At 46.1% G+C, this 25276-nt stretch overlaps 1 protein-coding gene across 1 annotated transcript in view; it reads left to right on the top strand.

The window, feature by feature from the left end:
* The window catches only part of SMARCA5 (SNF2 related chromatin remodeling ATPase 5), a 472009-nt gene that overhangs the window by 141369 nt on the left and 305364 nt on the right, over window positions 1–25276 (top strand). Inside the window, 2 exon segments of the mRNA XM_078676875.1 lie at window positions 25089–25140; window positions 25143–25192. Coding sequence (XP_078533001.1) covers window positions 25089–25140; window positions 25143–25192 — 102 coding nt within the window.

A 25276-nucleotide genomic window follows, 5' to 3' on the forward strand; every position in this document is an offset into this window, starting at 1 on the left:
ACACTCTATTCCACTCCTCTCTATGCCATTCCGCTCTATGCTATTTGCCTCTATGCCACTCTTCTCTATGCCACTCTAGTCTAAGTCATTCCACTCTGTGCCACCCTACTCTACCCCGTCCGACTCTATGCCACTCGACTGTCGCACTCCTCTCTACTCTGTGTCACTCTACAATACTCCACTCTATGTAACTCAACTGCACGCCACTCAAACCTGCACCATTCCACTCCACGTTATTCCACTCCATGTAACTCCACTCCAAGCCACTCCATTCTTCCTCACTTCATGCTACACTATACCAGTCTACAGCACTGCACTCTATGCCACTCCCCGATACGCCATTGCATTGTATGCTATTCCAGTCTACACCACTCCTGTCTACTCTAGTCCACTCCATTCAGCTCCAGTGTACACCTCTCTATTTTACACCTCTTTACTGTATTCCACTTCACACTCCAGTCTATCCCACTCCACTCAATGCCACTCCACACCACTCCACTTTACAAGACTTCATGCTATGCTATTCAGGTCTACATCACTCAACTCTGCACCACTCTAGTCTGCACAACTCCACTCCATGCCACTCCACTCCACTTTGACATTTCATTCTATAACACTCCGCTCTTTGGTATTCCACACTATGCTACTCCTCTCTATAATATTATAATATTGATTCTAATGAGTGTTGATGACAGAATGTGATGGCGAGGTGCCAACTCTTAGGCTTTGGAGTCTTGTTCTATGTGATGAGATAAGGGAAAGTGTCTAATGTTTCAATTTGTTGTGGGGTAAGGTTTACAGGTAACAATGTGGATGTTGTGCTGAGGTGGCAATGCTTAGCCAACTGTGTGATTCTGGTGTGTTGTGTGAGTGATAATATGTGCTTTCAAAAAAGAATCATACACTCTACAATTTACAAGTGAGGTAATGTTTACCACCCTAAGAAATTACCCAAGTCAGATTACAAGATTGTCCCTTTAAAGCAAATATGGCCAACAATACTAATCTAACAATCATAGAGTAAGATTTTAAAGAACACCCAGTAGCGAATAGAGCATCTACCTCAAGCAAACTGTTTCATAGTTGGTACAAAATGCTTGATGTCACAGTACTTTTGGCATACTTCTCTAGTATAAAACTGATATAGAGGTTTAAGATGCTTACTTTTTTGAATGCGATAATTATTGACCCATTATAAATCCAGATAGGTAGTGAGTTCCTCTTGACAAAAAGGCTGTCCCATCCTCACCAGCTGAACAGACTATATCTCATTAACATACTCTATTTTTCCTCTTTCTCCAGCAGTCTCCCCTCTTAATTCTCTTTACTCTTTTGTCTCTGTTCTGAGTCTCGTTTCTTCTTCGTGCCTCCTTTCTCTCACCATTGTTTGCCTTCTCTATCAAGTCTGTCAGCCTAAAACTGTTTATGAATCGCTGTTTTCTTCATTTTTGCCCTCCCCTTTCTTTAGCTTCTGTTTTTACTACTGCTTCTCCCTTACTACACCCCTTCTTTTCCTCTTCATTTTCTGTCTCTCACATCAATCCTCCAAGGACTTTGTTTTTGAAGAAAGTGGCTAACTCAAAGAGTTAGCTACTTTCTTCAAAATCAAAGTGAAAAACATATATAACTCATTGCACATGAGCCCCATGGGTGGCTCTGAGATGGAGCAGGTCACTTCTGGCAGGACAGGCCCAAACCAACCTGGCCCATCAACAGTCAAAGTGCTAGACACCTTTCAGGTCCTAAACAAAGAACAGACAGGTGTCCTCCTGAAGAACATCAAATCAGGTTCACCCCTAGATCCAGCCCCCCTTAACATTTTACTCCAGGGCGGGGATCCCTTCCTCTTCACGATGGCTGACCTGGTCTTGCTATCCCAGAGCAGCGTGAGAGTTTCCAAGAAGTGGAAACACGCTATTGTAAAGCCCTTGCTCAAGAAGCCTCATTTTGATCCCATGGTACCTGGAAATTGCCGTCCCATCTCACTGCTACACATTCTGAGTAACGTAGTGGAGAAATATGTCAACAGTATCATTTCACAATTTCTTGAGGAGAATAACAACTTGCATCAGACTCAGATGGGTTTCCATCCTGAAAACAGCACGGAGTCTGCTCTCCTCTTGATCACCGAGAAACTTAAAATGATACTTGACCAGAGTGGATCCGCCGCCATTTTGCTCCTTGACTTAAGTGCGGCATTTGATACAGTTGATCATAGAGTATCTTAATACACAGATCAAGAAAGTTTGGGATTAAGGACAAAGCCATCCAATGGTTTGCCTCCTTTTTAAGTAAAAGATTGTTCCAGTTTATGGAATCTGACACCTTCTCTGCTCCATATGGAGTTCTTCTGGGCTCGGTCCTGAGCCTCACATTGTTTAACATTTATATGAGCCCACTAGCACAAATTGTGCAGGAGTTTGGACTGTCAATTATGTCCAATGCTGATGACACACAATTAATAGTCTCAGTGTCTCATGCGACGAACTCCAATCATCTGCAGCTAGTTCCATACATGGAAAAGATAGCAAGTTGGATGGCCAACTGTAGCCTAAAGCTTAACAGCGAGAAAACAGAGCTGATGTTCCTGGGCATCTGCACAGGGCCTTGGAATTGGATCATCTGGCCTGAAAACTGGGGTGCACCCCCCGCTGCTAAGCCCTCCATTAAGAATTTGGGGATGTGGTTGGACCATAATCTTTCTATGGAAACCCAAGCGGAAAAGCTCTCAGCTACCTGCTGCAGTATTCTACTTATGATACGTAAGATTATAGACCTCATCCCAGAACAGGCCTGGATAACAGTAATTCGGGCATTAGTGGTCTCACGATTGGACTACAGGAACTCCCTGTATCTAGGGGCTTTCAGACATCTCTCTTCATCTATTGGTCTGTTGTTTCATTCTCATTTCTTCCGCTCACTATAACATAGAGCAGTGATGCTCAAAGTACGGCCCGGCGGCCGCATGCAGCCCCCCTGACCTTTACATGTGGCCCCGTGGGAAGCATCAGCACTGAGCTGCTGTGTACTCGACTCAGCACTAACGAACTTTTTTAAATATCCAACCAGCACTTATTTAAAGTTTAATAGCAGTTAGGGAAAGGAAGTAACTAGGCTCTTAACTTTAGGAACACCTTCATTTTTAACAGCAAATATGTAAAAATACAAAAGTCTTTTCAAAATTCAAAAAGTGTATTTCATTGACCTGTAGAACCATTTCACTTTAGTAAATAAATTATAGCAGTGCATTCAGAAGTATTTTTCTTAAAGTGATGGTTTTCAAACATGAATTTAGAAACGTTCATGCTTCCCCCCCCACCCATCCTGACAACAATGCCATTTGTGATTACATCCAAGCATAGGAAATGGTTTTGAACAGTATGCATCTTGAAGTTGTGTATTTTGACTTCCTCTTATATGTGATAATGAAGAAAATGAGGAAAATTTAATTAAACATTTGCCTAGGGTCACACAATGTGGCCACGTGGAGAAGCCGGGATTCATCCCATGTGTTCTGGTTTCACATTACGCAGTTGAGTTTAGCCATGATGCATGCTTTGCTTCAAATATACTGACTTTACACCTCTTGCTGACATCAGTGCAGCCCTCGGTCACCCCAAAGACCAAACTTTGTGGGCCCCAGGAAAATGTTTGTGAGTACCCATAGCATAGAGCATGAACAATGGGTCAGCCCACTTTAGCCATTGGCTAACTTCACTGTCTGCATTGGCATTGTATTCTATCACAGTTGTTCCATTCAGTGCCAGGAATTGCTATGGCGATTTGTGGTTTTCAGACCTACAAAGAGATTAGCTGTTTTGGTAATATATATATTAAGGATTCTCCAGCACCTACCCCAACAAAATGTTTCATTAAAAAAGTGACAAAACAAGCATTTACAAAGTCAAAAGGCTGGTGGCCAACGCCAGACCTATTTGCTTTGCCAATGGTTGTTATGTCTTGTACTTTGTTCCTGTTACAATATCAACGTTCAAATACACATGCTTCTTTACTGCACAATTATGGTGATTTGTGCTTTATGTAGCACTTGCTTTAGCAGATTTCTGCCATACGTTCATTAATACATGTTTCATAAATTCAAGAACTTGATAGGCTGTGAATCCCCTGCTGATATTAATAACTGTGCCTTATAGGGTAGATACAGATATCTGCAAAAGTCACTAGTGGACCATTTACCCATATTAGAACTTGCCAGACTGTGTTATATAGGCTAACTCTTTTGAAATTCACAAATGTTGTGTTTTAGCAAATTCTCCCAAATTTCTTGGCATTTCATGAGTGCAAATCTGTTTTTAATTTGTGCCCACGGGACACTAGTCTGAGCATAAAATGTCTTACAGCAAGAGCAAAACCACAGTAGAGGTACATTTTTCTTCAGACCAACCTCCCACTGGTTTCTAGTGGGGCTCTTGTACAAAAGGCCCTCACGTCCAATTTTTACTCAGGATACAGGCCATATATATGCAAAAGGGCCATCTATATGCAAAAGGGCCACCTATATGCACACATTACATGCATTTTGAAAAAAATGCGATTGTGGGCACTCCTGACCTATATGTAACATCATACTATGACTATTATATACAACCCAATGCCACATTGTAAAATATACAGTTCAAGTCAAAATATTGCTGTAACTTATGATTCTACTTGCATTACTAAAAAACACATACAGACTACTATTAAGATTTTATTCTAATTTGACAGGCACTGTTCTTTGTCTTTGGAAAGCAAACCTCTTTCCAGAATATCATCATAGCTCGCTTTGCCATGGTATGTCATATCATGCCGTCATACTGTTAGTAACTTCCCTTTTTTACTTTTGTTTTAATGGGCGCATGCAAGGCACGAAACACAGGTCAGATGGCTACACCTGATGTTTGTTCTAAATTTGTGGTCTCTTCTATTTTAAACAAAGACACTAGGACACATTATGTAGCCCACTTGTCTGTTTATTATAAAGAAAGTGAAACAATGAACAAAAAGAATTTAACTAAACGGAGGCCAGTAAACTTATAAATGTCTCTCCATCTTCAAGCAAGATGAGTGACCTTTGGCCCGTCTGCTGCAGTCCAGTTGGCCCCTCTTACGGCAGCTGACGGGGGCTGGAGGCTGGAGCCCTTTCAACCCAATGGGTGTTGCACCCTTGTACATATTTCGATATGCCTGGTTCCTTTCAATTGAGTGCATCAATCATGCACTGCTGTCACATGATGCAGTCGCTTACATAGGTCTCATAAAAAACCTTACACATTTTCAATGCTTTTAAAATGCTTCTATGACTCACAAGGTGATACACTGGTTTTTCATTATTTTGACAGTCATACTAGCATGGCCCTCTTCGGCAATGAAACAGTGTTCTTTTTTAAAGTACCTCAGATTTGGAATTATGGGGAGTTTAATGCAAAAGAAGCCTGTCATGGGCACATCAGGGGCTGGAATGTTATGGAGAGGGCAAAGCCTACATGCCTATGCATATCAAAGTCGTTTTTTAAGAGGCGCATACAATAAAAGATAAATACATACACATTTTTTCGCTGCTCCTAAATCTATACTGCACAAATAAAGACACAACATAGTATTTTCCCCTGTAAAAACAAAGAAAAAGGGACCTTTGGATGTACTTCTAACAAACAAAATGAAATGAAAATGCATTGAGGGCTATTCACATTACTTTGTTCCCTCATCTCCATTAAAAGAAAGACGGAAACTTTGCATTTTGAGCACAGTAAAAAGAAAGGCCCTGCAAAAAGCTGTCTTGCAAAGTGTAGAAAGGAAAACCTGCAGTGTCCTCAGAACAGGAGCGCAGAGATCCCGGGATTAACAGCACAAAGGTTTCCAAGCCACCCACCTGACGAGGTGTTAACACATGTAAATGACCTCTTTGTTTTTCACCTCTGTGGCTGGAAGCGGAGGTCAAAGTCAAAGGGTGAGGCCAGCACTACAGCAACACCTCTCCCTTCCCCCAGCCGGGGAAACATATTGGCGGCTGCAACTTCAACATTTGAAAGGCGTAGAGCTGAGCGCCGAAAGCAATGTTTGGTGTAATGCAAGCAGGAAATCACTAATGTTACTTTGCACAAAAAAGTCTTTATTTTTTTGTCACTGTACACCAATGAGACTCCAAAAAAATGTGTTACATACCAACCTACAAACCTTCCAATGAACGTGATTTACAAATTTCAATGTTATTAATTGTAATTGTCATTTGTAAAAAAAATACAAAAAAACATAACTAATTAACTCTAATATAGTGTCCAGAATATAGGCCACAAATATCCAGAGGAAACATCCTAAGTACAAACTAAGAAATAATTTTAAAAGTGCTTATTCGTTTTAAAATATGTCATTCAACAGGATACATCAAATGGTGTGAAAAAGATAAATAAAGATTAATGTAACCTCTTTCTGGGACATTTTGTCCGATGCAATAGTACTAAAGTGACCTCATACGCATATTGTTCCCATTTTAGCACTAGAATTGATTAGTAAAAAGGTCGCTCATATCTCCCATTAGCACTGAAATCTACAATCAGGTTTTACTGTGTTGTTTCTGTTAATTTATGAACAATTACCTATATCATGTGGATAGTGGATATTATTGCTGTTTGTGTGTATTATTACCTATTTCATTGCAAAGAAACATTAATCAGCTGTAAATAAAAAATAAGCATTGGCAAATCTAATTGGTCCCTCCTTTGGTACCTGCTGGATTGTATACATGCTGAACATCGCCCTTGATGCCGTGCAGCATGGCTAAACAATTTTTTTAAAACAACTTCTTGAGGTGCCCCTGTGCATCTTTTTGTAATCATGTGCATCACACATGCCTGCCTACAAAATGGTGCAGGCTTTTAAAATTATTTATGGTTAGTGATCCACGTCAGATCAGTAACAAAGGAAAAAATGCCAGGGAGGAGCACCAAACCAAAACAGGGATGAGAGTGGACTGGGAAGCAAAACAGGGGATGCTGGTCATGTGAAAGCAACATGGGGAACAGAAACAACACTAGAGGGGCAGAAGAGCACAAGTGCAGACAAACCAGTATAGGGCGAGCACAGAAGCACGGGGAAGCACATGACAAGACAGAGCAACACGCAGGTGTGGGAAGCAACAAGGGGAATGGAAACAACATGGGAGTGGTAGACAACCACATGAATCATATGGTGGAATAGAAGCTCCTAGGCAGTCACAAATGGATTTATGATATGCAGCCAAATATTCCCTTGTCTTTGTCCGTATCAGGATTATATATTTACAGTGGAAGAAGTTGGCCATATCTGGGGTGGAGGAGTAACTGAACCAGGCATTGGTGATGACTGAAAGACAGATATGTTAATGGAGGTCACAGGTTGTCTTAACTGCTCCATAGAGCATCAATAAAAACACAGTACGGCATTAGATGGGAAAGGTGATGATACTTAGTCATCAGGGGAGTAAAGAGAAGGAGGAACATGAAGTGGAGGCACAGTAGCAGGGTCGTAGGATAATTCATCACATGTTTGTGAGCAGGTGGGCTTGAGACTTTGGTTATGGAAAGGTCACTTGAGAGTGCTTTGATGTCTGACACTTTGACCCAGCTAAGGAGGGGCGGACTTGGAGGCTTGGTGGAAGTAATGGGAGGGTCTTCTGATGACGAAGTGGATAATGGTGTGGTCAGTCTAGGTGAGCTTGTGACATGACTGTACTTGACTCTGTCGCTGGCCGTGAAGATTGGGTCATGCATGTGTCCGGCGTTGTGAGTGTGGCTGGTAACTAGTTGGGTGAGGCTGATATTGTTCATGCTTTCGAGGAGGATGGCAGTGTTGTTGAGGTTGTTGAGGTGGAAATGTAGGACTGATGAAGATGTAGCTCCTACATTACTTTACCATACTATGCTGCTCTATAACACTATTCAATACCCCTCCACTCTACATCACTCCATTCTATGACACTCTATTGCACTCCACTCTATGCCACTCCAATGTAATCCATTTTACTCCACTCTATGCCACTCTACGCTACATCACTCTATGCCACTTATCTCTCAGCCACACAATTCCACTCTGGGCCACTATACAACTTTACTCCGCTCCCGACCACTTTACTCTGACACTTTACTCTCCTCTAAGCTACACCACTCCACGACACTTCACTCAAGGACACTCCACTTTAGCCACTCTATGCCACTCCACTCTACGCTCCTCCATGCCTTACTACGCTTCTCCTCTCTACCACACAGTATGCGACTCTATGATACCCTATGCAACTCTATGCCACTCCATTCTATTACTATTACACTCCATGCCACTGTACTCCCCGTTACGACCCTCCATGTAGCAACACCCCAGTCTATGCTACACCACTTCTCTCTGACACTCCACTCAATGCTACTCCATGCCATTCTATGACACCCCATTCTGTACCAATCTACAAAGCTCTCTGCCACTCTACTCTTCTACCCTCTACTACCCTCCACTCAACACCATTCTACACCACTCCACTCTATGCTTCCCCATGCAGCTCTATTCTTATACTATACAACGCTCCACTGTACTACACTCTACTCTATACCACTTCCCTCTACAACACTCAGCACTATTCAACTCTGTGCTACTCCATGACACCTAACTCTGTGACACTGTGCCACTCTATGCCACACTGTACCACTTAACTACTACACTCCATGCCTCTTCACTCCACTCTGACACTCCACGCTATGCAACTCCTTTATATACTACTTTACTCCTCTCTTTGCTATGCCACTCCACTCCACTCCACTCCACGGTACTACACTGTACTCAACAGCACTTTACTCAATTTTTACAACACTTTACAACACACTATGCCATGCCACTATGCCATTCTAAGCCCCCCCCACTCTAGATCACTCCACTATATGCCACGCTATGCTATGCCACTCCACTCTGTGCTACACCACTCTATGCCACTTAGATCTAGGCCACTCTCCTCCACTTCACTCCACTCCAAGCCACTATGCAACTTTACTCCATTCTACACCCCTCTGATCTACAACACTTCCACCTATGCCCCTCTAGACCACTCTGCAACACTCTACACCACTGTATGTCCCTCCACATTATGCCCCTCCCCTCTGCAACACTCCATTCCACCTCACTCTTTGCTCCTCCACTTGCCTCCACTCTGCGCCCTTCTGCTCTACAACCATCGACTCTACGACCCTCCACTCCATGACACTCCACGGTACTCTACTGTGCTCCAAGACACTCTACTCAACAACACTCTACGACAGTCCACTATTCCCTGAGACACTCCACGCCCCTCTACACCACTCCACTCTGCATCACTCTACTCCATTTCACTCCACTCTAATCCACTCTATGCCGCTCCACTCCATGGTCCTCCACTCTATGCCTCCCCACTCTACGTGCCTCCACACTATGTCCCTCTGCTCAGTGACACGCCACTCAATACCACTCCATGCCACTCCACTCTATGGCACTGTACTCCATGCTACGACACTCTACTTGACTCAAATGTACTCCATGACGTTTCACTCACTGTAGGACACTTTAATCAACTTAATGTTATGCCACTCCATTCTATGACATTCCACGACACACCACTCTGTTCCACTCTACCCCTACCCACTCCACTATGTCCCACTTCACTCTATCCCACTTCATGTCACTCCATGATACTTCACTCTATGACACTCCACTCTACGACAGTAAATGCCACAACACTCTATGCCCCTCCACTGTACTCTCCCTGCTCTACATCACTCCACTGTATGACACTCTGCTCCAGAACAGTCAACACCCCTCTATGTCAATCTATGCTACTTAACTCTAGGCCACTCAACTCCACCCTACACCACCCCACGACACGCTACTCTACAACACTTTATGTCACTCTACGTGACTCCACTTTATACCAATTCACTCCAATCTATTCAATTCAAAGCTGATTTACTCCACTCTGTGACCCTCCACTCTACGCCCCCACTCTGCAACCCTCCACTCTGCAACCCTCCACTCTGCAACCCTCCACTCTGCAACCCTCCACTCTGCAACCCTCCACTCTGCAACCCTCCACTCTGCAACCCTCCACTCTGCAACCCTCCACTCTGCAACCCTCCACTCTGCAACCCTCCACTCCGCAACCCTCCACTCCGCAACCCTCCACTCCGCAACCCTCCACTCCGCAACCCTCCACTCCGCAACCCTCCACTCCGCAACCCTCCACTCCGCAACCCTCCACTCCGCAACCCTCCACTCCGCAACCCTCCACTCCGCAACCCTCCATGCTTTGACCCTCCACTCTCCAACCCTCCATCCTATGATGATCCACTCCATGACTTTCCACGCCTCCCTAATCCCCCTCTGCTCTACACCCATTCACAATATGACCCTCCACTTTGCACCTTTTACTCTATGCCCCTGTATGAGACTCCCCTCTATGACACTCTACGCACCTCCACTATATGTGATTTTACTTTACTCCACTCTACATCCCTCCACTCTGTAGTCCTGCAATCTATGCTACTCTACACCACACCACTGTACTCTACAAAACTTTACTCTACAACACTTTACTCCCCTCCACACCACTTCACTCTACTCCAATCTATACCATTCTAATCCTTTCTACACCACTCTCCACAACGCTATTCCACTCTACTGCACTTTACACTACAACACTACATGACACTCCACTCTACTGCACTCTACCCTACTCCAAGACACTCCACCCCACTCTACACTACTCCACGACACTCCACTGCACTCTACAATACTCCACTCCACTCTACTTCACTCCATGACACTCTACTGCACTCTACACTACTGCACTCCATGACACTCTACTAACCTCTACCCTACTCCATTCCAAGGCACTCCACTCCACTCTACACTACTCCATGTTACTCCACTCTACACTACTCCACTCCACAACACTCCACTCTACACTACTCCACTCCATTCCACACTACTCCACTCCATGACACTCCACTCGACACTACTCCACTCCACAACACTCAACTACACTCTACACTACTCCATGTTACTCCACTCTAAACTACTCCACTCCACAACACTCCACTCAACACTACTCCACTCCATTCCACACTACTCCACTCCACTCGAGGACACTCCACTCTACACCACTCCACTCCACTCTACATTACTCCACTCCACAACACTACACTCTGTATATAAGGAATAGTGGCAAGGTGTGGTCGATACTCCAGGCAGTAACACTGGACGCAAAGGAGGGCCTTCTGACTGTTGCACTTCATTTTGCGAGGCCTCACGTGGCCGTGGGAATTCCCCTCTTTGTGTCCAGTGTTACTGCCTGAAGCATCGACCACACCTTGCCACTATTCTGGAGGGAGAGGTGTGGCGCTGCGGCCAGGGCGACTGACGCTGGAATCTGGGGACCACGGTTCGATCCCCGGCTCCGGCGGCAGGTTAGCCCAACACCATGTGACTCTGGGCAATAGCTCGCTTAATCTTCCCGACGGCCCCCAGCGCCTAGAGACCCTTACGGGTGATTGTGCGCTTTACAAATGTGGACTTTTATTCCTTATATACAGAATCCAGCCCTACAATCAGAGGCCAGAATTGGCTCTACTGCCTTCCCAAGCAGTGCCCGACAACATGTTCTGGAGCATGTTCTTGCAATTCAATAGTTCCTTAATTAAGGACTCGTGCCTCTTTTTAGGCTCTAGGCCGGATCAGGCCCCTTTTACACTCTACACTGCGCCCAATATTAGTTTATTGCAGCATTATTTATGTGTAGCCATACATCAGTATTGTGAGGGTACTCGCCCGATTGAGCCCTGATGAAGTTCTCCATGAGAGAACCAAGCGCGTTGGCTAAGTTCATTGTTTCAATATTATGAGGAAATTAAGAATTGAAAATAAAGACTGTTTTCGAAAATCCACTATCAATCTCTGGACTTCATTATCCGGCACACGCCGACCTTTTGCATTAATGAAAAACCTGACTGGGAACAGCAAGAGTGGTATGTTTTTATCTATGAAAGTCTGTATGCAATAGCACGTCTTACTTTTGGAACCAGCGATTTGTGTACACAAACCAAATAAGAAATGCAGAACTGGGTTTGAAGATCCTCTAAACCTTATATTATTTAGATTGATTGGCTTATCATTTAACAAAAGTAGCCCTTCATCCATTGCCCTCAAGTGACCCTCATTTAGGGGTGAAAATTAATCATTCTTTTATCTTTTTACTTAAAAAAATGACTGCATCATCACTACACAAACACCTCAGAAATGCATTTTATACAATATCCAGGCCCATATTTACTAAAATATTGTCTGGGTTGCATCACTTATTTGGCGCAGTTCAGATGCAAAATCCATTGTGGCCTTAAAAAGCTATGAAAATCCTGATATGCGTGGCCTTGTTAAGAACAAGTAAGGCAAGGCAGCACATAGAACACCCCTTTGTAACTGGCAGATGAACAGGACTAATAGAAACCTACATACATACTTAGAAATCCCGGACAAGCTATTTAGAATGATTGACAAGTTTGTCTCCTCCCAAAGTCACAGAGGCACACATAATTAACCATCTTCTTGCTCCTCATAGGACAGCTATGTCTGCCTCTTCTCTTTCCGCGCCAGACTTTGCAACCAGCTTCTCATTAAAAATCACCCTCAGATAAACCCTAGCCTCACTACTAACTTGTCCTCTTTCCACACATGGCAACTTTGCCTGTAAATCCATTGGACCGTCCGCCGATACTCAAATATAGTAACTTTTTGCAAGATTTTTACCCTTGAAATACACAACCATTAAACTTCCTGCTGTAACCACTACTACTGTGTCTGACATCCCTATTTCGCACTCTCTCCTCTCTGGTTCCTACAACTCATACTTTAAAACTGTGTTGGAGATACCTTTATAAAAAACAGCAAACCTGCATCCCCATCCAATGTCTCTACTGCCCTCCTTTTCCCAAAAATTAAATGTCTCGCCTTCAATCACCTTCAAGTCTTACATCCTGCTCCATGTGTTCCAGTCGGGATTGGGAGCCCTCCATGCCACTGAAATTTCCCTCATTCACATAGCTAACATCCTAAAATCAGCCTATTGCTACTTTCTCTGAGCTATCACACTCACCACATTTGACACCATTAACCACCTACCTTACTTAAACTACTAAGGCCCATAACATTATAGGCTCGACATCGAACTGGTTTATCCACCTCTTTGGCTGGTATGTCTGTGCGGACTGGCAATCCAACAAATCATCTCGCACCCCCAACTACCCGCTGGTGTCCAACAAGATTCTGACTTTGGTCCTCTCCTTTTGTTGCTTTACAGCACCTCCCTTAGTGATCTGATCTACTTGTTTGTGTTAGCTAAGAAATGTATGCAGACATAACCAAATTTCCCCAACTCTTTCACCCCTTCTGAAGCCGCAGATATTAGACTGACTTGAAGCAAGACATTTTCTGCATAAACCAGTCTTATGTAGGCAAAACGATGGGAAATTGCGTACGTTAAAAAATGTGTGCAGTACAACATACTCGGATATTCGTCAGTTTTGCTGGTGTCTTTACATTTATGCCCATGCCTACTACTGAAAGTGAGGGCAGGAAAGCCTAGGATAGATGTCCAAAGGCACATAATTAGTGAAAGTAACCCAGGAAACTACTGCTCCTGGCACAACGATAAGCAGAGCATTATCAGGTGCCTTGCAAGTATCCAAACTGCTACTCGGTTGAGACCCTCTACTGGTCATTTTCCCAAGAGCACAGCAGCAGATTAGAGATGTCTGCAGAGAGAGAAATCGGAGTCTCATATTTTCTTTCTGAAAGGAATATGTCACTAAATATTGTTAATTTCTTATTTTACAAAACTGTACACCTTGTATCAAGAAGCAATTAAATGAACATGAAATATTTGGAATATATCCGTTCCTCTAAACATATAAATATCACATTTTCAAGTTTACATTGATGCGTTTTCACTATCAAGTATGTAAAGATTATAGGATGTAACATAGAAAGCTTTTTTCTCGGTTTTTCATCTGAAGGAAGTGTAGCATATACTTTAAGGGGCATCCAAGAGTTGTGTTCAGGGCAGGTTCTGGCATTTACCTATTACAGTACATGTACCATAGCTGAAACCACATATTTGGGATGTGAGGGATAAATTGAAGGATAGCTGTCCTGTGTGAGAATTAGATTTGTGAGGCTTGTAAATCCGAAATATAGCTGTGTTCCATGAAATACAAGCACTCAAAGCTATATGTAACAAGAAGGGAATTGATTGGTGTTATGTCTGAACCTGTAATTTGTACTCTGCAATACCTGTGCCTGTATGAATATTTGTCCCTTGAGATATGGTTGAGACAAGAGTCAATTGATCTTTGCAACCTTTGGATTACTTTGAATTTGTAAGGCCTCTGAAAAGTGCATATGTGGGGAAGTGGTTTACGATGGGATAAGTATGTGCCAGGGGCCCTCACACAGTACTTTCTAGTGTGTGCCCTAAGGATTTGTTATGTGTCTGGAATACATGTAGCATCGTCACTCAGGTACATCAGTGAATTGTAGAAGTTTTCAAACTAAGAGAACGTGTGCCGATAACTTCCGAATACCTTAATGCAAACATCTGAAAACAGAGAAATACCCACTAGGATGATGCTCCGTTTATTCTGATCAGAAGAAGAACAGCTGATTCAGAGTGTAAGGGAGTTAAGGAGTTGATCGTCTCCATACAGCCATAGGTGATGGTGTTCCCTTTAACCTGAGGCCGTGGGAGGAGGGGATGGCAGGCTATTCATTTTGAGTTGAGCAATTAAGGCCCCTTGAGCGAGCTGCTCCTAGGCTTTCACATGCAAATTGACCTTGGCCTCGCAGGTTGTTTTTAACTTCCCAGGCTGGTTTCACTTCATTCCTGAGAATGGACCAGGAGGGTGGAGTGGTAGACGATTTTCACTTTATGTGCAGAAACCCAATTCGAAATAAGGCCATATTCCTATTGAAGCTTTAATGAGATGAGAAAGACTGTCTTATGTGTTCCCGAAATTGCACTTTTGAACGCTGTTTAAACTGTACTAAAGACATAACAAAAGAAAAACGCTTTCAGCTTTGTACTGCTTTTACAGCTACAAATGAAAATATGCTTTAACCAAATTTTAGACTGCTTCTTATTTCACTTGGGCTGCGCATTCAGACACAGAATGAAATAAACGGCAGCTTAGATTGCCGAACATGTTTGCGCAAATACATGGTTAATGTAACCATCCGAAACTCCTCATACTTTCAATTGATATAAATAAGAAATAATGCAATGTGACCCACATGCTTCTATTTTTTTGGGTTTATCAACATATTCATTTCTATCAGACTTTCACAATAAATAGTGAATCCGTTAAGAGTTGGAAGTGTAAAAAATTAGGTTTCAATTAATTCTTCATGTCAATGCTTTTCAAAGAAAATAGCCACCAAACAATATAAAAGTGGACTGTCAGTAGCTTCATTTGCTTCTAAAAAAAGGAAAAAAGGTTACATACAATTAAAAAGGTCATTGCATTCTGGCAGTATGGTTTCTGATGGGTATGCTTCTTTAAAATCACTATCCTCTGTGATGCTAGATAGGATACAATTACTGAAGTGTGTTTAATATGCTAAGTGTGTTTAAGGCTGCAGTACCACCGCCTGTCTACGGGGGCAGAGCTGAGCAACAAAATAAACACACTTGGTGAAACACAGGTCCCCACAAGGCAATTTTTTAAAAAGTTGTAAAAATTGGCACAGATGCTTTTGAAGTCATTTCCAATCATTTAGAAGACATTACCTTGTGGGGACTTGGGTTCAAGTCCCCACAGTGCAATCAAGTCCCCACAGCGTGAGTGTGTTATCATACTCAAGTCCCCACAAGGATAGACACACACACACACACACACACACACACACACACACACACACACACACACACACACACACACACACACACACACACACACACACACACACACACACACACACACACACACACACACACACACACACACACACACACACACACACACACACACACACACACACACACACACACACACACACACACACACACACACACACACACACACACACACACACACACACACACACACACACACACACACACACACACACACACACACACACACACACACACACACACACACACACACACACACACACACACACACACACACACACACACACACACACACACACACACACACACACACACACACACACACACACACACACACACACACACACACACACACACACACACACACACACACACACACACACACACACACACACACACACACACACACACACACACACACACACACACACACACACACACACACACACACACACACACACACACACACACACACACACACACACACACACACACACACACACACACACACACACACACACACACACACACACACACACACACACACACACACACACACACACACACACACACACACACACACACACACACACACACACACACACACACACACACACACACACCACCCACCCCCCCCCCCCACCCCCCGGTATGTAGTGCGCTCTACAAATGTCCTGATTGATTGAAGGTCTATTCCTTAATATTGTAAGTGCCTTTGAAGCCTTAACCCCTTGCGTGCTGGCCAAATTTTTGCACTGTGCAGGTGAATTGATGAGTGGGCGGGGTTAGGACAGCCCCGGACGTCCTCCGCACACGCCAACTGTGACTTGTGACAACCGGGGGCCGTCCGCAGCATGCACGGGGTTAAAGAGTACATGGGCTGGGAACTTGACAAATCTAGATCCACCATGATGGCTTCACTGGATCCAGAGTGTTTAGTACCATACAGCTCTTGTAATAAATCCACACTGATGCTACTGTGCGAGTTAAGACCGGTACTCCGAGGGCACCTCAAGGTGCCTCCTTAAAACTACCGACCCTGGTGTGAGCACTGACAGTCTTTAAGCAGACTGCCACACAGACATGTTTCCAGACCCCTGGGTGGAGAGCCGTTGCTCTCTGGGACCACAAGCAATGCACATCCTGGGTAGAGGTGTCAAATCACCTTCTCCAGGATGGACCAGTGCTTGAAGGGGAAGCTTCAAGGGCCTGCTACCCTTATAATGGAACTGCCAGCCTCTGCTGCTAGCACCAAATGGCAGCCCCAGTTTACACCCCCACTTTAGGTGGAAAAACTTAGAAAGGCTGGGAGGTGTGCCCGTCTTTGCCAACTCCACTCCTTTCATGGAGGAGGTAAAGTTAGGCACACTTTACAGTCCCCTCATTCTTGAAGATGAGGGGTTTCCTCCAATCATGGCTAGGTCTATGCCCCCTCCCACAGAAGGGTGGCATAATTGAGGATGTAGTCACCCCAGGTAAGGTGCCTTTTGGCCCTACCTGCTCCTCCCCTAAAACGCCTCCTAAATGTGGTATTTTGGAGGCTCCCTCAGACCAGAAACTGAGCCGCTGTAGGAAAAATTCTGCAAAAACAATGGCCTCCTGAGACCGGTTCGACCACTGGGCCTGCTGTTCTTCCAGAAACCCTGCAAGGTCTCCAAGAAACCTTGGAGACCTGTCCACCTTCACCAAAGCGCTAAGAACCTCCCTTCAGACTAGAGGCTCTAGTCCCCGGTATCAGCCGGTAGAAGAGCCACAGCGGTGAGGACCGACATTTGTGTCGACGCGACTCACTGCTACCAAAGAACTTCACAACCAAAGTAGTTGAGGACCGGCACTTGTGCAAACGCGACTCTGCCCTTCTAGGCTAAAGCATCCCAGCCCGATGGCCTCCACTATCTTGAGGTATCCTCTTGACTCTTTGACCCACGCTGTGCCCAGCTCCAGGCCCGAGAGCCTGTACCCTCCTGCAAGAGGCATTGTCTGCCTCCTCCAGCACCACCTGTACGGCTGGCCCGACCACAACTGCTCTCTGATAGTGCAATGGCGGAACTCCCCCATCCGATCCACAGCAGCCTGCTGCTGGCGACAGTAGCTGTGTTGACGGTCTGCTGTATAGCATTTAGCTTCCTTGCCCTCTGCGGACCGCAAGGGTAACTATCATTACTGGTATCATTCCCACACGACCGAAGTGAACCCAGTGCTGGTCTGAAACACCCAAAGACTGGACTTGAACTGTAAGTGGCATACTTGCCTGTTATACGCCTAATTGTTTTTCCCTAACTGGATAATATTGAACTATTCTGAAATTGCACTGTCGACTCTGAACTATATTGTTCGAGGCATGTGGGCTGCTAAATTCATATCTGATGCATAGATCGCCGCCTAGTGTTGGGTCCGGATGATTGCACATTGTTGTCCTGGAAGAGTCTTCGAAGTATCACGAGATAGGTGGCTCCTCGCCTGGACTACAGTGCGCATGGGCATCGGCTCCATCCCCAGATTGTTTTTTTCCGCCATTGGGTTCGGATGTGATTTCGACGGCTCCCTGTCGGAATCGAAAAACCTTCCTTCTCAAGGCCAAAAGGCCTTCGGTATTCGCGTCGGTATTGTATGCGAACGGTCCCGAGCATCGTCTGACTCTTCCGATCAGATTTCGGCGGAGTGGTTTACCCTTCGCGCATCGAGGCCCTGTACTCGCAGCAAGACCCCGACTGCTTCATCATGGAACGGAGCCCGTTCAAGCGCTGCCCCGTGTGTGGGTCCAAATACCCACACATCGACGTGCATCCAGTTTGTAATAGATGTCTTTCGCCGGACCACGACGAAGACAACTGCATGGCCTGCTCCAAATTCAGGTCGAAGACGCTCAAGCATCGGCGCGCGGCGCGACTTGAGGCCTTCCACGCAGCCCCGGCACCCGACGACATATTCGACGACCCCGCAGAAGAAGGCCACGGCCATCAACTTCAGATCTCACCACCATCGACGGAGGTCGAGGCGGATCCAGAGGAATACATCGAAGGACAGAGCCAAGACCTTGAATACGTCGAGGAGGTAGGGGACGACGACGAAGTCTATGGGGCCGCGGAAGATAGCTGAGGACGAGCTATGCCCCGAACGTTACTCGACTCAGGCTCCGGTCACGGGATCGCCACTCGGCCTTACCCTCGACCCTGCACCGATATCCCCAGCCCCGCCTTCGGGCCCGGCTACGGATACACCGGAGGAGCCACCGTTGCGCGTATCGAAACCGAAACCGCAACTACTGTTGTCGACGGCGCCTAAAATGGCCGACATCACGCCGAAACCGAAACCTTCGGTCTCCACGGCTCCGAAGATGGCTGCCGACTCAGCAAAACCGAAACTTACGGCTTCCACAACATCTAAAATGGCCGACGTCCCGTCCAAGCCAGCAAAGCCGACTCCGTCTTCAACTCCGTCAGCTTCCAGCCACACGAAGTCCAAGAAGACTGTCGACGCATCGGCGCCACAAACGGTGGCTAAGGACAAGTCCTCAAAGAAGGTCGTCCATCCCGCCTCGGCGCCTAAGGCCCAAGATCCGACGACCGGAGCCGCTACTCATCGGCACAAGGATGCCGGGTCGGCATCGCCGGCGTCGGCGCCTACACCGACCGCAAAGCAGCGTCCCGTGGGAGGCCAAGAATCATCGGTGCCCACTTCTGCTACGCCGAAGTCCTCCGAAGCAGACAAACATGAAGCATCGGTTACCAAACCCTCGGCTTCTTTTACAAAACAGGTCACCGACTCCCTCAAAAGGATTCGGGAGAAGGCACAGACGTCAACGTCTACCGCATCATCGGATCCGACACCGGTGAACATACCGGCGAAGTCGTCCTCCAAGCTTCTCTACGTCCTGCCACCAAAGGTGGCGCCCAAAGCGTTTGTGGCCAAGACGGTTTCGAAGAACACCGACACGTCGGAATATTCGACGCCCAGTCCCAATTTGCAGCGGCCAAAGGCGTCGGGGGACAATTTAGAGCATTACATCGATGCCAACACAGGAAAATTTACACTTTATAAAAGAAAGATCACTTCCCAACCTTTAGAAGCATTTGTTATTCCACTGAAAAAGAAAAAACAAGCACAGGACATACCTCCACTTGTTGAACCTCTTCAGCCTCCACCAAGGAGGAGTCCAACACCTTCCCCCCACCACTCAGGGGGTGAGGATGATGAACAGGATGACCAATATGATTTCCCTACTGACACTGACCCTGATGTACACCAGGACCCATATGATGACGCTGGGGACCAGGACAGCCATCAAGTAGTACATGACCCTCAGGTTTTTGGAACACGTACATCACCTACTGAGGACTCAGCAGCATTCACTGCTTTAATAGAAAGGGCAGCTGCAACTCATAATGTAGACATGCACTCTGACCCGGTGGAGGAAGATTTCCTGTTTGACACTTTCTCTGTCTCCGAAAGAACAGTCAAAACACTCCCCATGCTGAAGGGTGTCCTTAAACATGCACCAGAGATCTTTAAGGAACCAACAAGGGCAAGAGTGGTAAACCCACGTATTGAGAAAAAATACAGGCCAGCACCTGGAGACCCTGCTTATATTCGGGGACAGTTGCCTTTGGACTCATTGGTGGTCGCAAACGGGCCAACTCCCAAACAACGGGTGAAGCTCCTCCCCCGGACAAAGAGTCGAAAGTGCTTGAGGCTTCTGGCAAGCGGGTGGCTGCGCAGGCTGCCAATGTATGGCGTATAGCAAATACACAAGCACTACTGGCGCGTTACTATAGGGCGCATTACGACACCCTAGAACAGCTCCTTCAACATCTACCTGATGAGTATAAAGAAGCAGGCGAAATGCTCATTCAAGAGGGGACGCTTATATCAAATGCTGCCATTAAGTGTGCACTTGATGTCGCGGACACAGCGGCTAGGGGTATTGACACTAGCGTCATGCTAAGGCGCCAAGCCTGGCTTCGTATATCTGGGTTTAAGCAGGACATCCAGACTACGATCCTCAACCAGCCAGTCAATCCTGACAGACTGTTTGGCCCTGATGTAGACACCACACTTGAAAAAATTAAGAAAGACAACGAGACTGCTAAGTCCATGGGGGCTCTCCAATCACAACAGTTCAGAGGCAACACTTTTCGTCGCTCAGGTGCATGTAGTGGTACCAGAGGACACTTGGGACAACAAACACAATTCGCAAAAGGTGGTGCGCAATCCTCGTACCCCAAGCAAGGTAGAGGGGGTTACCGAGGTAACAATGCCAAGGGCAGAGGCAGAGGAAACAACAGCTCACGTTCCTCTGCCACCACCAAACAGTGACTCCTTGTCGCTGCCCCCCGACCATCCAACACCTGTCGGGGGAAGACTACAGCAGTTCCTGCCAGTCTGGTCGTCCATCACCACAGACAGGTGGGTGAGAACTAATCCAGTACGGTTATTGCTTGGAGTTAACATCCACTCCTCCCAACATCCCCCCAAGACAACGTCCTATGTCGGCAGAGCACTTGCACTTATTGCAGCAGGAAGGGCTAGTTATGCTGCAAAAAGGAGCAATCAAACTCGTGCCAGTGGAGGAGGAAGGAACAGGGGTCTACTCCCTGTACTTCCTCATCCCAAAGAAGGACGGATCGCTCAGACCCATTCTAGATCTGCGCCCCCTCAACATGTACATACTGTCAGAACATTTTCACATGTTGACACTGCAACAAATCCTTCCCCTTCTAAACCAAGGGGATTTCCTGGCAACCTTGGACCTCAAGGATGCTTACTTCCACATCCCACTCCACCCATCCCACAGAAAATACCTCAGGTTCACCATTCTCAACAAGCACTATCAGTTCATAGTCCTACCCTTCGGGGTGACTACTGCCCCCAGAGTGTTTACGAAGTGTCTAGCGACAGTGGCGGCGCACCTCAGGAGACAAAACATACATGTCTATCCGTACCTCGACGACTGGCTCGTTCAAGCAAAGTCGGAAAGACAGTGCGCCTCACACATGTCCCACACTATTCACCTCCTTCACAGCCTGGGGTTCTCGCTAAACTACCCAAAGTCGCACCTTCAGCCAGCCCATGTGCAGCAGTACCTGGGCGCGACCATAAACACCCTGACTGCTATGGCTCAACCAAACAGTCAGAATCAACAACATTCAGTCGCTAATCCAGAGGTTCAGACCGCAACACTCCCTGCCAGCGAGAGTGTTCATGCAGTTGATAGGCATGATGGCCTCCTGCATCTTCATAGTCCCGCACGCAAGGTTGCACATGCGTCCCCTCCAAGAATGCTTGGCAAATCAATGGACACAGGCTCAAGGACAACTGACAGACCTAGTGTTGGTGACCGGTCGGGCATACAACTCTCTGCATTGGTGGAATCCACACAACCTTTGCAAGGGACGACCGTTCCAGGAGCCGGTGCCACAGATTGTCCTAACAACGGACGCATCTCTCCAAGGGTGGGGAGCGCATGTGCTCCACTACACAGTGCAGGGACTATGGTCAACCCATCAACAAAAGTTGCACATCAACTACCTGGAATTGATGGCAATCTTCATGGCGCTCAAGTCCTTCAAAGTGCATTTGTGCAACAAGGTCGTGTTGATCCGGACGGACAACATGACAGCCATGTACTACATCCAAAAGCAGGGTGGTACTCACTCACCACAGCTGTCTCATCTGGCTCAGAGCATGTGGAAGTGGGCCATTCAGAGGAACATCTTCCTCATGGCAGAACACCTCCCGGGCAAGGACAATCAGATGGCGGATCTGCTCAGCAGATACAGCCATCAAATGCACGAGTGGGAGATTCATCCATCAGTACTCCACCCGTACTTCCAGCAGTGGGGTCATCCAGAGATAGACCTGTTTGCCACAAGGGAAAACGCAAAATGCCAAAGCTTTGCCGCCAGGTTCCCTCACCCAGAATCGCAAGGGAATGCGATATGGATGAACTGGTCAGGCAAATTTGCGTACGCTTTTCCCCCAGCGCCTCTCATTCCGCTGGTGGCAAGAAAGCTAAAGCAACACTCGATGACTCTCATCTGGTTGCTCCAACATGGGCACGCCAACCATGGTACACCACGTTTCTAGAACTTTCCGTGGTACCGCATCAAAAGCTGCATCTCACACCCAGGCTCTTGACGCAGAACCATGGCGACATTCAGCATCCAGATCCGCAACAGCTCAATCTGGCGATCTGGCTCCTGAGGTCTTAGAATTTGGCTACCTCAACCTGCCTCCGGAATGCATGGACATTATCCGAGAGGCAAGAAAGCCCACAACCAGAGCTTGCTATGTAGCAAAATGGAAGAGGTATGTCATTTACTGTACTAACAACAATATCAACCCGCTAGATGCATCCATCCCTAACATCATTTGCTATTTGTTACATCTTTACAAATGCAATCTAGCGTACGCTTCCATTCGGATACATCTATCCGCCATAGCGGCTTATCTCCAGAATAGGCAGCACCTCTCTGTTTTCAGGGTGCCTGCCATTAAAGCCTTCCTGGAGGGACTGAAGCGAGTCATTCCTCCAAGAACTCCACCAGCTCCAGTGTGGAACCTCAATGTTGTCCTCACTAGGCTGATGGGCCCACCTTTTGAGCCACTGCTTTCCTGCGAAATTCAATTTCTGACGTGGATAGTGGCTTTTCTCATTGCTATCATGTCGCTCAGACGTGTTAGCGAGCTGCAAGCGCTCACAATCCAAGAGCCGTTCATCCAAATACATTCTAACAGGGTAGTGCTCCGCACTAACCCCAAATTCCTTCCCAAGGTGGTGTCAGTTTCATATCAACCAAACTATTGACCTGCCAGCATTCTTCCAAAACCCACAAACCGTGGCGGAAAGAATGCTTCATACACTAGACTTTAGGAGGGCGTTGATGTACTACATCGACAGGACTCAACAATTTCGAAAAACACAACTTTTTGTTGCCTTCTCACCACAGCACAAAGGCAACCCCATCTCCAAAGCAGGGATAGCCAGATGGATAGTTAAGTGCATTCAAATCTGTTACCAAAAAGCTAAGCGCACTTTATCTATACCCCCAAAAGCGCACTCCACACGCAAATTGGGGGCATCCATGGCATTCCTAGGGAACATTCCCTTAGAAGACATTTGTAGAGCAGCCACTTGGGCTACACCACACACGTTCACCAAACACTACTGTGTGGATGTGCATTCCAAACAGCAAGCAGCTGTAGGACAGGCTGTTCTCAAGACACTTTTTCAAGCTTCTGCAGCTGGCACGGGCAACCGCCGTTAATGGAGGGACTGCTATGTATTCTATGCATCAGATATGAATTTAGCAGCCCACATGCCTCGAACTGAATATGCTACTTACCAGTATGCATCTGTTCTTGGCATGTAGGGCTGCTAACATTCATATCGCCCGCCCTCCTCCCCGGTGCCCGTAGCGGCTGCAGACACTCTCTTGCATTCATCATTAGCATGGACATCATTTACACTATTTAACTCCATCACTGCCACAATGGCTAAAAACAATCTGGGGATGGAGCCGATGCCCATGCGCACTGTAGTCCAGGGGAGGAGCCACCTATCTCGTGATACTTCGAAGACTCTTCCAGGACAACAATGTGCAATCATCCGGACCCAACACTAGGCGGCGATCTATGCATCAGATATGAATGTTTGCAGCCCTACATGCCAAGAACAGATGCATACTGGTAAGTAGCATATTCATTTCAAAAGCGTACTTCCCAGATTGCAACGACCTTGGTCTTAAAAATAAAGTACAGTTTATATTTCTGGATCTCCTATTTGAGTTTTGTCCATTACTGATCAATATTTTTCAATAAATGTCTTCCAGTTCTCTGTTTTAGGCCGAACGCTGCACACCCACACTCCCACTAGTAGAGCACTTTGGGTTTTATGTTTAGCCCTCTTCACTTTTGGGGAACCCTCGGACTCCGTGCTTGGTATTATCACCTAATGGAAATGTCCTATACAGAGCCAGCTTCCTACACCCTCAAAGTACTCTTAGGCTGCACATGCTTTGGTCTTGCTTCTCCGCTTCCTAACTCCTGGTTTACTTTAGTAAAATCACTTCACATTTGATACAAGGTCTGTTAGCGAGATTTAACCAAATGCTCCAATCCTATTCTTTCTTTACTACAGCTGTCTGAAATTGTAAGGGAATTCAAAACCACCAATCGTCTGCTGTTAACAGGCTTTGGGCACTTTTGAACTTTCTGTTGCCAGATGTCTTCAACTCCTCAGAGGTAACTACTGCCCTACCTACTGTAATGATTAAAATGACACAAACGTGTAATGGTTAGGTAGCAGTGTCATTTTTGAGTTTTGCT

The sequence above is a fragment of the Lissotriton helveticus genome, chromosome 2_1 (genome assembly GCF_964261635.1).
Source record: "Lissotriton helveticus chromosome 2_1, aLisHel1.1, whole genome shotgun sequence".
In the NCBI taxonomy this organism is placed as follows: Eukaryota; Metazoa; Chordata; class Amphibia; order Caudata; family Salamandridae; genus Lissotriton; species Lissotriton helveticus.